Raw genomic sequence first — 15,145 nt, 5'->3', positions numbered from 1 at the left:
AGGCCACCAGCAGCAGCACCAACATCATCGTACAACCGCCATCAACCGCTCCAGCTCCTGGGTGCCAGCAGATGTGGTGATACGCTGCTGTGACTTCTATCACTTTAGGGACATTTCACTATGCAGCTTAGGCTGAAAGGATGGGTGTGGTGACAGACGGAAAACCCCATTGGTCAATAGCATAGTCAGCTGGTCAGCAGGTTGTGAACAGCGGCCAACCCATACTTCCGGTGGAGACATACTGCACCAATAGCCATGGTGCACAGTCTATGAGACAGATTTGATTGTAGTTATATACTCTTTGAATGAATTCCCCCTTTGTGTCCAGTAGGATATTGGATCACCTATTAGGACTCATCATCATAATGCCTATGGGCAGTATATTTGTGAAAATGTCCTACATTTTTTGTATCGGGATATATTGGCACCATTACTAATTATAACACTGTGATAAAATATTACGTAAAAATTTGCAGTTATTTGCCAGGAAGCCGCCTGTTGCTCTGCTGGTAGTTATGAGGATTTTCAGCTTGAGCTTTACACTGATTTTGTGGCTTTGGTCAGATTTAGTGTATTTTAGATGGACCATTGGGATAAAAAGAAGTAGATGGCTTCAGAGGTTTGAAGAGGAATGCATTGCTATAACACACATCACATGTAGTTGGAGAGTTTGGTCTATTTCTATAGTATTGCTTTGATACATTTTGACATTCTTATTTAGTGAACATCTATTATTGTGACAACAGTTAGTCATATCTTCTTTGGTTCACCTCTTACGCTGCATGCCCACGGGCGTTGCGGTATCTCGTGGCGGATCTCCGTCTTGGGAGCTGCCGCCTGGGAGCGGAAGCCGGCAGATTGATCTCCGCTGTCAGCCTTATCTAATAGATAGGCTGACCGCGAAGAATCGCGGCAAATCGCAGCATGCTGCGATTTGCCGGCCGCGAGCGGAGAATGATTCACCGCCCGTGGACAGGTGGGAAGCGCTCTCCATAGCAATGCTATGAAGAACTTTCACTGCGTTTCCCGCGGCCGGATTATCGCAATTCAAACTCGCCGATAGACAGGCAGCCTTATTCAATGATTAAGTGGAAAACATTGCTTACTTTTTTTTCTAAACTTGTTAATCCTTGGATTGGGCTTCCGATAAGGCCCAGAGTATGAAGGTATGCACTCGAGTATTAGCCGACCCGAGTATAAAAAAATAAAAAAGGCAACGGTCGGGGGTCTCTAGATCCATCAGACCGCACTGCTCGGGATGATAAGGTACAGATGCTTTTCAGCAAGATCTTATCTTACTGAAAACTGCATCTTACAGTCAAAAAATGTGTTAGATTTCTGAAGACCCCATTTAGAAACTTTGCAAACCAGTTTCTTGCATGTGAATACCATATATTCTAATGCTCATTCGAAGGAATTGGAGGCTCACTAAAGAAAGTGGCTGCAGGGGGCAGTAATTCCGCCTCCATTCACTGAGCAAGGATTGTTCCTGTGTAAGGGTGCATTCAGACTACCGTATATCGGCTGGGTTTTCACGCCCAGCCCATATACGGCGTGTCTCTCTACAGGGGGAGGAGGCTGGAAGAGCGGGAGCAGTGCTCTGAGCTCCCGCCCCCTCTCTGCCTCCACTCCACCCCCCCTGCACTATTTTCAATAAGGAGAGGCGGGATGGGGTGGAGCTAATTCCCCAAATTTAGCCCCACCCCGTTCCGCCTCCTCTCATAGCAAATAGTGCCGAGGGGCGGAGAGGGGGTGGAGAGGAGGCAGAGAGGGGGCGGGAGCTCAGAGCACTGCTCCCGGCTCTTCCAGCCTCCTCCCCCTGCAGAAAGAGACGCCGTATATCGGCTGGGCGTGAAAACCCAGCCGATATACGGTCATCTGAATGCACCCTAAAAGTGCAAGAACGATCATTGATGGAATAACCTGTCATCCCATGTAAAAGCAGTTGCCCGCTTTCAGAAATAATGCTCCCAATGCCTCTTTTATGTAGTAAAATAAAAAACAGGTCATACACATCTGCTGTGTTGCTTCCTGCCACTGTAGTTGATGCTACTGTCTCCCACTGAATTCCGGGTTGTGCGATCATGTGACAACCACCTGATCACTACAAGTAATCCCTGGTCTCAGCATTAGTGAGGCTGGGAATGTCCAAATCGATCATGTGTATTTGTCAGTGCATCACAGAAGGGGAAATAAAAAATTAAAAACAATCACAGAAAATGGCCATTACTTACTGAGGAGTGCATATAGATGCATCCTCCTCTTACCATGCAGGTAGCTGACTACCAAATAAGGGAGCGAATTACACCTGTGCAGGACACCGATGAGACAACCACTCACACTGCCTCTTGATATAGAGGGGGATGGCTGCTGGGCGTATACTCCCACACATAGTGGATACAGGGTGCCAGACCATTCTGATATATGTAGTTCACCATGCAGACCAGCAACCTATTAATGATGCCATGATAATTCGGCGGGTTGCCCTGCATTTCCAACAGTGAACCACATTGGTACTGCCACCCTGGGCTCCCCCTGGAGTCTTAAAGCCACACTGCATGTGAATGATAGATAAATGCAAGGCATTGGTTGGATGTTGGCCAAGATACATGAGCCCACTAACCACTTCCTTGCATTGTAGTGGGTCCCTACACTAATATAAATGCATCACAGAAGGGGAAATCAAGAATTAAAAGCAATCACAGAAAAATGGCCGTTACTTGCTGAGTAAGGAGTGCATATAGATGTATCCTCCTCTCACCATGCAGGTAGCTGACTACCAAATGGAGGAGCGAATAACACCTGTGCAGGACACCAATAAGACAACCACTCACACTGCCTCTTGATAATGAGGGGGGTGGCTGCTTGGCGTACACTCCCATACATAGTGGATACAGGGTGTAAGCATTTTTTTCTATGACGTTATTAGCCATTTTTTCTGAACAAGCCTTTTAAATCAGGGCAGAAGTAGGTTGTGCATGTATATGAACATACACTGCATGCGCAAAAAAGTACAGTTCTATGCGTAGACACACATGCAAACAAGTCTCGTTCACTGCAGAAATATGTGGAGGTGAACGTATTTCCACATACACTCATCTGAAGAAGCCCTAATGCAGCATGTAAAGTCAACAAGAGACAGCCACTACCTAAATGCAATATAAACAAGACGTACCGGTTTTACCAGTATTTGTAAATACCGTCTTTGCTAGCAAAGAATCGCGTATGGGCAGTGAGTATACTCCGCATGCCCGTGTTAGGCCCTCTGCACACGGGCGGAAATTCCGCTTCGGGATATCCCGCAGAGTTTCCGCCCATGGCCGCTGCCATAGGATTGCATTAGAAAATGCAATCCTAGGCAGACGGACGCGATTTGTCCGTGCGGAAAACAAATCGCGGCATGCTCTATTTCTGTGCGGGGCTAGCAGAGCCCCGCACAGAAATGTCACTCCCCAGCCGCTGGCTCCGCTCTGCGCATGCGCCAGCTGCCGGCACATCAAAGAGCCGGAGCTGCGGGAGAGGTGAGTGCCGCGGTGGTCCCTGCAGGGGCTCGGGTCGGGTCCTGCTGCGAGAATTCTTGCAGCGGGATCCGACCCGGCCTTCTGCAGGCGGCCTTATGCGCAGTGTGACTGTCTTATTTTTTTTAAATTCCCCACTGAGGGCTATGTCAGACGACCGTATATCGGTTCAGTTTTCACGCCGAGCCAATACATGGTGTCCTTGTCTGCAGGAGGGGAGAATGGAAGAGCCAGGAGCAGGAACTGAGCTCCCGGCCCCTCTCCACTATTTGCAATGGGAGGGGGCGAGGCAGGGGCAGGGCTAAGTATCGGCACTTAGCTCCACCCCATCCCGCCTCTCCCTATGCAAATAGTGGAGAGGGGCGGGAGCTCAGTTCCTGCTCCTGGCTCTTCCATCCTCCCCCCTGCAGACAAGGACACCGTATATCGGCTCGGCGATATACGGTCATCTGAAATAGCCCTGAGAGGGGGGTTGCATATGAAATCGCCGCCCATATGCAATGTATTGCGTATGGACAGCATTTGCATACACTGCTTATACGAAAGTATAGGGCTCACTCTGTGTGGTGCCCTGAGAAATAGAGAATGCTGCGATCTATTTTTGGTGCATATATACACACAGTTTCTATAGGCACATGCCCATGGATCAATAATAGATCAATAATAGTCCATTGACTTCATTCATCGCGTATTACGCGGCAGTGCATTGCACGTGTAACACGTGGTGAAAAGACACCCGTGGGCATGAGCTCTAAGACATTTATAAAACAGTAATTAAACAACTGTGCAAAATATGTTGCATACGGTATTAACTCTCTGTGCAACTTTCTTAGTAACACATTGTGATAAGTTGGTGATCGTGCCTTGGTGTGAGATCGCAGGATAAGAGTATAAGAGTCAGTACAGCAAAAAAAAGAATAAATACATTTTGCACTTCCACATGAAATCAGAGGTATTTAAGTACAAGGTTATGTTTTAGACTTTTACTGGGCCGACCTCTGTCACATTCATATTACATATGAAAGGCTTATTTAATGACATTTGTAATGGGAAGCACACAGCCTAATTATGTCCGTTTTAGCAGGCTGGAAATGTGGAAATTCCTGCCAGTTACCAGCGTTTGTTTGCTTTAGTGAAGCAGGTGACTGGAATCTCCAGTCATTATATTATTCAATACTTTAAAAAAAAAAAAAAAAAAAGAAAGAGAATAAAAACATGAGTGAAGTATATCGTTCTGTAAGATCCCCCATAAATTTATGGCTAAGAAAAATGTGGCTAGAAATCACTTCTGCAGTACGATGGAAGGCATCGGAATAATGGAAGGCAATCTATCAAGCCATGCCACATACACGGCTTGATAGGCAATCTGCAATGGCAGCCCTAGGGTCTTGCAGAAGGCCCCAGGCTGCCATGGCAACCGCACGCCAGCCAGTGATCTTATCGCATTTAAAGGGTTAACAGCTTTGATCATCAGCGCTGCTAATCAGAGCTGTTGCAGGAGGGTGTCGACTATAAGAAACAGCCGGCAACTGTATTGTATCGTCCCACAATCCCCCTCCACAGACCCCCGAACGTGCAGGACGCAACTGTACGTTCCGTAACGCTTAGGGGTTAAAGGGAATTTGTCACTATCTTTTTGCAGCCCTCACTGAGCGCACCATAAGGTAGTGACTGCCACACTGATTACAGTGGTATGTCTGCTGTATAAATCTGTGCAGTAGTTTTGGAGTAACTTGTATACTATTAGTAGCATCCAGACAGAACTAGTCCTGCATATTCATAAGCTGTAAACTAGCCATACCCACCCTACCTTCCAGCCAGTGATTAGCAGCTCTCTCCCTATGCACAGTAATAGGCAGACAATCAATGACTGAAGGGCGGGGTGGGTGTGGCTAGCCTGCAGCTCATGAATACCCAGGACTACTTCCTGTATTCCTCTGTGCATGTGCTGCCACTGATAAAATGCAAGTTTGTACAAAACCACTGCTCAGATCCATACAGCAGATGTATCACTGTGATCAGTGTGACAGGTACTACCTTAAAGGGGTTGTCCCGCACCGAAACGGGTTTTTTTTTTTTTCAACCCCCCCCCCGTTCGGCGCGAGACAACCCCGATGCAGGGGTTAAAAAAGAACACCGGAGAGCGCTTACCTGAATCCCCGCGCTCCGGTGACTTCTTACTTACCTGCGGAAGATGGCCGCCGGTATCCTCTCCCTCCGTGGACCGCAGCTCTTCTGTGCGGTCCATTGCTGATTCCAGCCTCCTGATTGGCTGGAATCGGCACGTGACGGGGCGGAGCTACACGGAGCTACACGGAGCCCCATTGAAGAAAGCAGAAGACCCGGACTGCGCAAGCGCGGCTAATTTGGCCATCAGACGGCAAAAATTAGTCGGCTCCATGGAAACGAGGACGCTAGCAACGGAGCAGGTAAGTGAAAAACTTTTTATAACTTCTGTATGGCTCATAATTAATGCACAATGTACATTACAAAGTGCATTAATATGGCCATACAGAAGTGTATAGACCCACTTGCTGCCGCGGGACAACCCCTTTAAGCTGTCCTCAGAGAGGGGTGCAAAACGATGGTGTGGCAGTCTGCTTAATGTTCAGCACAGATAACACCACTATGGTCATGGCCAGTAATTAACACCCTGTAACGGAGCGCAGTGCAACCAGAGGATGCTTTTAAGGCTGGATTCAGACAAACGTATATCGGCTCGGTATTCACGCCGAGCCGATATACGGTGTTCTCATCTGCAGGGGGGGTGAGGATGGAAGAGCCAGGAGCAGGAACTGAGCTTCCGCCCCCTCTCTGCCTCTTCTCCACCCCCTCTCCGCCCCTCTGCACTATTTGCAATCAAAGGAGGCGGGGCGGGGCTAAGTTTAAAAAAAAATTAGCCCCACCCCATCACGCCTCTCCCCATTGCAAATAGTGCAGAGGGGCGGAGAGGGGGCGGGAGCTCAGAGCACTGCTCCTGGCTCTTCCAGGCTCCTCCCCCTGCAGAGAGAGACGACGTATATCGGCTCGGTGTGAAAACCCAGCCTATATACGTTCGTCTGAATCTAGCCTAAGGGTGGCTTCACACGAGCCTATTTATGCACGTGTTAGCGTGTGAAAATTTGTGCACGCAATACTCAGAGAATAAAACCCATTTCAATGGATTTGTTCTCACTCCCTGCACATTTTGCATGCATGCTAAAAAATAGGACCTGCTGCATTGTTGGGTGCATTTGGGCACCAAGGATCGCCATAGAAGCCTATTGAACGCGTGCAAATGCATGCACAATACGCAGGGGGTAAGATTGCGCAATTCAGTGAAAAAAAGAACGCATCTGGAACTCATTAGACTAAATAAAAATTTAAATCAGGGCGTCTTCATCTGCCCTTCGCAAAAGCAATACCCTGCGAGCACAAAGTACAGTAAAATATGCTGACATGCACACAAATATGTTGCACTGAGGCGGGCACAAAAACACGTACGCCCATGTGCAGTCGCCTTAAGGGCTTATTCACACGAGCGTGTATTGGCCAGCCGTGTGATGCATGGGGTGGTGTATATGCTGTCGGGTGGGGGGAGACAGCCCTTCCCCTTGCTGGCTTTCTGCAAGGGGAGGAGGCAGAACAGGGCGGAGCTAGTGTGATAAGCTGTGTGCAATGGGAGGGGTGGGACAGGAATCTGGATTAGTTCCACCCCCACCCCGATCCTCCCATTGCAAACAGCAGCAAGGGGCGGAGAAGAGAAGGGGGACGGAATTTAGCAGTCACACTGCTAAACTCCCTCCCACCTCCCTTCTCCTGCAGCTGTAATTGGCTCCCAGTCAATGCTGCCACCGCCGGCATAAAAGCGCCCCTCCTGTGCACTGATGCATCGTAAACCAATGCATCAGAGGGGCATCGTATATCGGCCGGGGTGTGAAAACCTGGCCGATATACGCCCATGTGAATAAACCCTGAAGGAGGATAGAAAAATTAATCAAAGGCAGATCAGCTCAATTTCCTTGAAAAAAACCCCATAAAATTTAGATGTGAAAGAAATATCATGCTTTGCATCTTCATAGATGACATCTTGCCACTGTGGCTTTTCATGTGAATAAATGCAGCAAAAATCATTCCAAAAGAGAAAATGAATAAAATGAGAAGAGGGCCGATATCACTGTGTTCTGTTAAAGTTTATTCTTATTAGTAGTAATGATAATCATGATGAGAAGAATATTATTTTTGTAATATTATTTTTAAAATAAAAGTAAAAGCAACAAGCTGATACAATTAATGTCAACCTATTATATTAAAATGCAGTACAATCTGCAGTACAATTATGAAGAAGGAGGAGCTGTACAGATTGATACAGTATGTTAACAAAAGTATTGGCCCCCACCAATCCTGTGCCGTCAGGCACAGGGAATATACAAATCAGATGTGTGAGCATTGAATGGGTTTCCCGTGGATAATGCTATTGATGACTTATCACCAGAATAGGTCATCAATAGTTGATCGGCTGGGGTCCGTCGCTCAAGACCTTGACCGATCAGCTAAGCGGGTGCATGTTGTCAATGCCGCAAATGCACAGGGGTTTGGAGTGGAAGCAGCGAAAGTCTCCGCGCTGACCTCTGTGTAGTTGGCGGCGGTTGTAACTGCAGGCTGGGCAGGGGTGTAACTAAAGGCTCAGGGGCCCTGATGCAAAAGGTGAGCTGCCCCCCCCCCCTCTATCTGTATCTGTACCCGTACCCATACCTAAACCATGCTGCACAGAGGCATAATTTGAAGCTTCTGGGCCCCGATGCAAAACCTGTAACAAGCCCCCAACTATAATGCTTTATTCATAGTACTGGGCTCCCTATATGGAGAAGAGAGGCCTTATGGGCCCCCTAAGGCTCCTGGGCCTGGGTGCAACCGCATTCCCTGCACCCTCTATAGTTACGCCCCTGAGGCTGGGGTTTCATTGAAATCAATGCGAGCTGTGCCTGCAGTTACAAGCACTGACCCCTACACAGAGGTCGGCGCAGAGACTTCCACTGCTTCAGCTCTGTGTATTTGTGGCACTGAGAGCATGCAGCCACTCAGCTGATCGCTTGGGGTCCCTAGCGACAGACCCTAACCGATCAACTATTGATGACGTATCATGAAAACTTCTGAAATTTATGGTAGCTCTCCAGCTGTTCCTTGGAGTAGGCCTGTGCTTGAGTTTTCTGTTGACCTTGAAGAATTTCTTCTTGTAAAATTTATGACATTGCATTTAAAACAATCAGCACACCTGCTGTCTTCCTTGGCACAATTTTTCATCTAGGAGATTCTATGTGGGCCTTCTACATGCCTGTACACCATTTTTAACAATTTTTGGACAAAGCATAGTGTTCCCAAGATCTGTGGTTGTATTGCAATGCAATTTGGGCAGTTTTGACTGCATTGGGGACATTCTAGATGGGAAACCCGAAATTTACTCCCATTCAGTTAAGTGGGAGTCAGAATCGACCATCCCGATTTTTGTGAAATCGTCCCGACAGGACACAAACCGATTATTTCACTAATTTCACTACGTTTGATGATCAGTTTTTATTACAAGAGTCTCTCAATAATCAGCTGATCACAGGATCTTCCAAAGATATGGTGATTAAAAAGGTTCCAGAACCTGAGGAATGAGATAGGTAATGTACTCCATAGCACAAACAGGCAAAGCAGTTGCTTGAGGACTAGTAGCATGGTGGAAAACCACAAAATATGCATTCTGATAGTTATTGTAAGAATTTCTATTTTGATAAGCTATAGAATTTATCAATATCGATGCACTAGTTTTCTGGCATAAAATATTTTTGACTTTGCTTTAGTAATACAAAAATGTGATTTTTTTTTTTTATTTATTTTTTTTAATTTTGATTTTATACAACTATCAGCACTTTCTCAAAGGTGAGTGGGGTTTAGTGGAAGGGGGTAAGGACGCCCATGACTCTACAGATTTACTAAAATGTATCCAAAAAATCGTCCCAAATTATAGCACAAAGATACAAGTTTGCGTGAATTTCATTTTCTAGCCCATGGATAGCCAAAGCTCTGCACTTCTCGAACCCCCTATGCACCCTATGTGATATAGGATATGTTTCATTGTATTCTTTTTTCTAGTGCTCGAGGGCCAACCAACTTTACTCTTTTCATTTTTTTCTTTTAAATCGTTACAAGAAAATAACATGTCCTTATGGCCTAAGCATGGTCAGGACCAGGGGCGTAACTATAGAGGATGCAGGGGATGCGGTTGCACCCGGGCCCAGGAGCCTTAGGGGCCCATAAACCCTTTCTTCTCCATATAGGGAACCCAGTACTATGAGTAAAGCATTATAGTTGGGGGCCCTGTTACAAGTTTTCCATCGGGGCCTGGGAGCTTCAAGTTACGCTTCTGGTCAGGACAGTTTGATATACTGGGGCACACTGAGACGTGGGTCTCACTGATTTCTACTCATTGATTCACTTACTCCGGAAAGGATGGGGGAAGGCAACGATAGTTTCATAGCAAAATCCTGTTTTCAATTGATCCACTCAGTTCATTTTCATCGCTCTCTGACACACTTGTTAGAGGCAACTGACTGGCCTCTCTACATAAGCCCACTCTTAGCTCGCCACAAATTATTCTCCCCCCTACTGCATCATTCTTCCCTCCTCCAACCATTCATTTGCTACCTCCCATGTCACACTGTGTCACCACACATTTCAATAATACTGGGCTTCCACACCAACTGTCTCCACCAGAGCCATCTCCTCATAAAGATAGTCTAAATATTCCAGCACATCATACAGGCTTTGTAGGTTGCTACCTAAACAGACTTGGGATACCGCCATGGATTTTACCTGTACCCTACATTCTGACTGAGAACTTAACAATAACAACACTTAATAGCTATAATGGGTCCACATAAGATATGTATAATTGGTAGGATATTTTTAAGCAACATTATTTGCAGAGTTGCTTTATTTATTTATTTTTAGATCCAATGGAGCCAATAACCACTTAGTTTCAAAAGTAGACATAACCTTTAAGAGATTTTTCTAAGCATATACTTCTAAAAAGTCTTATCTTCTCATAATCAGTGTGTTTGGTTAGACAACATATTCTTGCTTGGTTCTGTTTGTTCGAAGCATTTTTCTAATTCAACAGACTCTGTATGACTTCTCTGGCGCAGAACCTGAGAGAATTTACGGAAACTTGATGTCTCAGAAGCTGCCCCCTCAAAGAGTTTGGCCATGAATCCCACCCCAGCTGTTTTAATGAAGTTGCCACCAGCAAATACATATAAAATAGGGTTAGCACTGCTGCTAAAAAACGCAAGGGCCGTAACATTAGGCCTGGCTGCTGTAGCTGCTTTTGTGAGACTTGGTGATGAGAATATTTCTCCTGACACTTGTAACACATTCACTACCTGGTATGGAAGCCAGAAGAGTGCAAACGTTACTATAATCATGATGACCAAACGGCTTGTCTTTTGTTTTGTTTGAAACTTTGCAGTACGTAACCTTAAGCCAATGTAGACATAGCAGAAGACTACGATTGTGAAAGGTATGACAAATCCAGTCAAAGTCTCAAAAGTGTACTGAAAAACCATGTGGTTTGGACTCTGATGAAGAGGTATACATTGTGGACGATCCTTCCAGACAATTACACCACGGTAGACGAACATTGTGGTAGCAAAAAGGGATGCTAATATCCATATTAATGCAACTATGACTCGGACAGTCTTCTTTGTTCGCAACTTCTGAGAAGTGTAGGGTTTAGCCACGGCTAGAAAGCGGTCCATGCTCATGAACATGATCAAGAATATACTGGTATACATGCTCAAACAGCTAACGTAATGACACATTTTACAAATGATTTTCCCAAATCTCCAGTAACCAGTGGAAAGTAGATGGAGAAAAAATGGGGCTGTGAGGAGGACAATGATGTCTGCCATGGCCAGATGTAGAATGAGAAGACAAGTCACTGTGCGTTTCTTCATCTGTTTCAAAATTGTCCAGATGACAAATGCATTTCCCGGGAATCCAATGATGAAGGCGATTAAGAGAATTAAAATACCAATTTTGGCAGATACTCCAGTAGATAAATGGGGAGTCTTAGTCGAGTTTGAAAAAGAAGAATTCACACTCAATATTGTTGTCAGGCCAATCACAGTAGTCTGCAGTTAGAAAAAGACAAACATCAATGAAAATTCAACTAAAGGCAAAATTAAGTTATATTAACACACTATTTATATAATGGTCATCATCCACTGGTGCTGTAGAGGTGGTTATTGTTCATGATTTCAGAGAAAATGGCTACAAAACAAACATCCCAAAGAATTTTGCATTAGTTTCCGTACATATTAGCACTCATCTGTTCCATTATGGAACAAATGACCGAAAATAATATGGCCACTGGATCTGTCAAGATGAAGGATCCCAGCAGCACCTGACAGAACCCATTGACCATAATAGGTTCCCATCTATTCCATCCAGGGGTTCTGCCATTATGCCGGAAAAAAACACTGCAGCATTCTACACTATTTTTTCCGGCATTTATCTCCAATTGCAAATAGTGACGAGGGGCGGAAAGAGGGTGGAGAGAAGGGTGGAGCTCAGTGCACTGCTCCCGACCTGACTCCTCCTCCTGCAGAGAAGGACAGCGTGTATTGGCCGGGCGGGATCAAAATAAGCCCTAAGATATAGGGAAGCCGGGCAGCAAAGGGATCTAGAAAAAGTTAGGGAAGGTCAGGTGGGGAATCTAGAGGTGTGACTTTCAAAGGAGGGGAATGTGAGAGGACAGCGGGGTAAGAGGGTAAATAACCTGGAAGGTGCATTGTGGAGGGAGAAAAATGCCTAATCATCTACTATGACTTTTGTCAGGTATTGGGGGAATGGGAAAAAGTGTAGCCCATCATAAGAGAGCAGCAGGTGTAGTAGTGTCAGACTGTTGAATCCATATCTTACATACTACAAAATATCATATCTTTCATGGTATATCATATCTTAAAGGGAACCTGTCACTTCTCCACAGCACCATAAACTAAGCTATGGACCTGCTAGGGCACGTGACAGGGAGGAGCCAGGTGATGTATTTTTTATACTCACTTGCTCCAGCGATCCAGCGCTGTTGTGCACCAAAGATCGCGCTAGAAAATCTGACTCTTTTCAGAGTTCTTTGCTTCACCCATATACCAGTATAGGAGAGTGTGCCCACGGGACTCTGGAAAAAAAATAATCAGATTTTCCAGCACTGCGTGATCTTCAGAGGGTTACAGCACTGGATCGCTGGAACTAGCGAGTATAAAAAAATACTTCACCCTGTTATTATGTCCCCTAACTGGACCATAACTTAGTTTATGGCGCTGTGGGGACGTGACAAGTTCCCTTTAACCCCTTAAGAACAAGGACATACCAAATATGTGGGATTTTTAAATTTTTTTTAAGCTAATATGAGAAAAAGCCCCCCAAAATTGTTTTTTTTTAAACATTTTTTTTTACATTTTTATTTTTGTACATTATTTTAAACTTTTTTTTACACCATTTGCGTCCCTCTGGGGGACTTACACCATAGCACCTATGATTGCTATGATAAGGCATTGCAGGACTTCTTTCCTGCAATGCCTTATCGCTTATTACAGCGATAATAGGCAATGGCAATGCAGGACGCCGGTATCTGGCATCCTGCTGCCATGGCAACCAGCCGGGCTCTCTACGATTATATTGTGAGAGCCAAATAACATCACAGAGGGAGCGCGCTCTCTCTGTGAACCCTTCCCATGCAGCGATCTATATAGATCGCGGCAGGGAAGGGGTTAACAGCGCGCGCGCGGGGGGGGGGGGGGGGCGGCTATCCGTGACAACCTGCTCCCGCTGCCGGATAGTGCGAGATCTCTTATGATTTTGCCCTATCCACATGACGTAAGGGTACGTCCAGTTGCGGGAAGTGCCCTGTTGCCATGACGTACCCTTATGGAGGGAAGGGGTTAAAGGGGTCTCACCACTGAGACTCCCATTGATTCCGACAACAGGGGTCCTCTATCCTCCTTTCCTTTTTAATGCATCTCCTGCAGGAAAGAGAATATTGAATGGAGCAGCGGCCCAGCATATGCAATGTTGCTCCATTCATTTCACTGGAACTGACAGAAGTAACGGTAAAAGCATTTGGCTATGTCCTGCAGTCCCACTGAGAATGAATGGCGTGGCAATGTGCATGCTTGACCACCACAACATTCAATACTCGATTCACTGCTGGGGGTGCAGTGAGCCCGAAATGAGGAAACGGCCACAAGCCCCCAATCTCAGTGTTAGTGGGGCGCTCTGCGGTAAGACCCCCACTTATCAAACATTTATCACCTGTTCTATGGATAGGTGAAGTTGATTTTGGTAAACCTCTTTAAATACTAGAAAATATAGCTTTCATACTATAAGATCTGACATATTACACATTAGAAAATATTATATCTTACATACTAGAAAATGTCATAAATTAAATATTATGAAAGCCTATAGAACAAAATATTACATAGTAGAATTTATCACATATTTGATATTCTAACATATATTACATACTAGAAAATATATTTTCTATGTCCACACAGCAATGGCTTCCTACTGTAAGTACAGATGACTAGAGAAGTTCCAAAACTGCACACTGTGGTGTTATCCTACTTGTTCAGGTGTCCTATTTTGTTTTCATATATACATATTACTGAGTCTATTACTTACTGTCTCAGCCATAATGCTGCGGAGTTGGTCAGATTCAGATATCCTTGTATGTTCCAGATATTAGTCCATTTGCAAATCTACTATGTTGTGCTTGGACCGAAGGTTTAGAAGAGAGAAAGGATGTTACAAAAGGAACCTACATAATATTGCAGGCAGGTTTCCTGCTGTCACAACACTTCTGTGTATATGGTGATTGCAAAATGATATGTTAGCGGGTTAAGCAAGATGACAATGTTCCAAAAATCTGTTTATCCATCACGGACCCTTTAAAAATGGTCTGTAATGCTTTATTACTAAACCATGGTTACACTAAACCTTTATAAGATATTCATTAAAATCTACTACTATTGGTTGTCTTGCACTTGTTTATATAAAATCATACTTTCTTAGGTTCAGTACGAGCAGAGCTGAGTGCTATGTGACTCGTATTCATCAGCCGCCAGCTTCTCCCGACTTTCCGCCACTAATTAATAGCTTTCACACTATACAGCAGGGAGATCCAGTAGCGTATGAATTAAGGTCTTCAGAGAGCGCACATCAGTGAGAGGATTCCAGGTCTGCGTTTGCACTTAGGCTATATATTTTGTAAATTGTATTGATTTTTCACTAGGCAAGCTTCCCACTGCAAACTGATGAGGGGCAATCACCCCAAAACAGCTGTCTGTGTATGGATTCTGGCTTTGGCTTATAATGACTATTTATTGTTATAAGACTTTTTAAAAAAAGTCAAACATTGACTTGCAGGAATGCTGCCTTCCAATAGATGGTGCTGCAGAGGTATTGTTCCATCTTCCCATTTGGATCCGACAGCACACATATGATATTTTGTAGTATGTGAGATATGTGAGTTCCACCCGAGATTCTTGGGCGTAACTTATATGTGGCCATCTGAATTTGACATTAAGATGATAAAAAGTGAC

General features: G+C 45.0%; 1 protein-coding gene across 1 annotated transcript; it reads right to left on the bottom strand.

Annotated features, from left to right (window-relative positions):
* Nucleotides 1–9,913: 9,913 nt before the first annotated feature.
* LOC136626995 (leukotriene B4 receptor 1-like) lies at nucleotides 9,914–14,329 on the bottom strand. Its single transcript, XM_066601950.1, has 2 exons — nucleotides 14,226–14,329; nucleotides 9,914–11,674 (listed from the first exon to the last, which is right to left on the bottom strand). Exons 1-2 carry the CDS (start codon nucleotides 14,235–14,237, stop codon nucleotides 10,592–10,594), a joined length of 1,095 nt encoding a protein of 364 aa, XP_066458047.1. The 5' UTR covers nucleotides 14,238–14,329; the 3' UTR covers nucleotides 9,914–10,591.
* Nucleotides 14,330–15,145: the final 816 nt, after the last annotated feature.

The sequence above is a fragment of the Eleutherodactylus coqui genome, chromosome 5 (genome assembly GCF_035609145.1).
Source record: "Eleutherodactylus coqui strain aEleCoq1 chromosome 5, aEleCoq1.hap1, whole genome shotgun sequence".
In the NCBI taxonomy this organism is placed as follows: domain Eukaryota; kingdom Metazoa; phylum Chordata; class Amphibia; order Anura; family Eleutherodactylidae; genus Eleutherodactylus; species Eleutherodactylus coqui.
The sequence above is the reverse complement of the archived record's forward strand: the minus strand, read 5'-3'. Positions and strand labels throughout refer to the sequence as shown.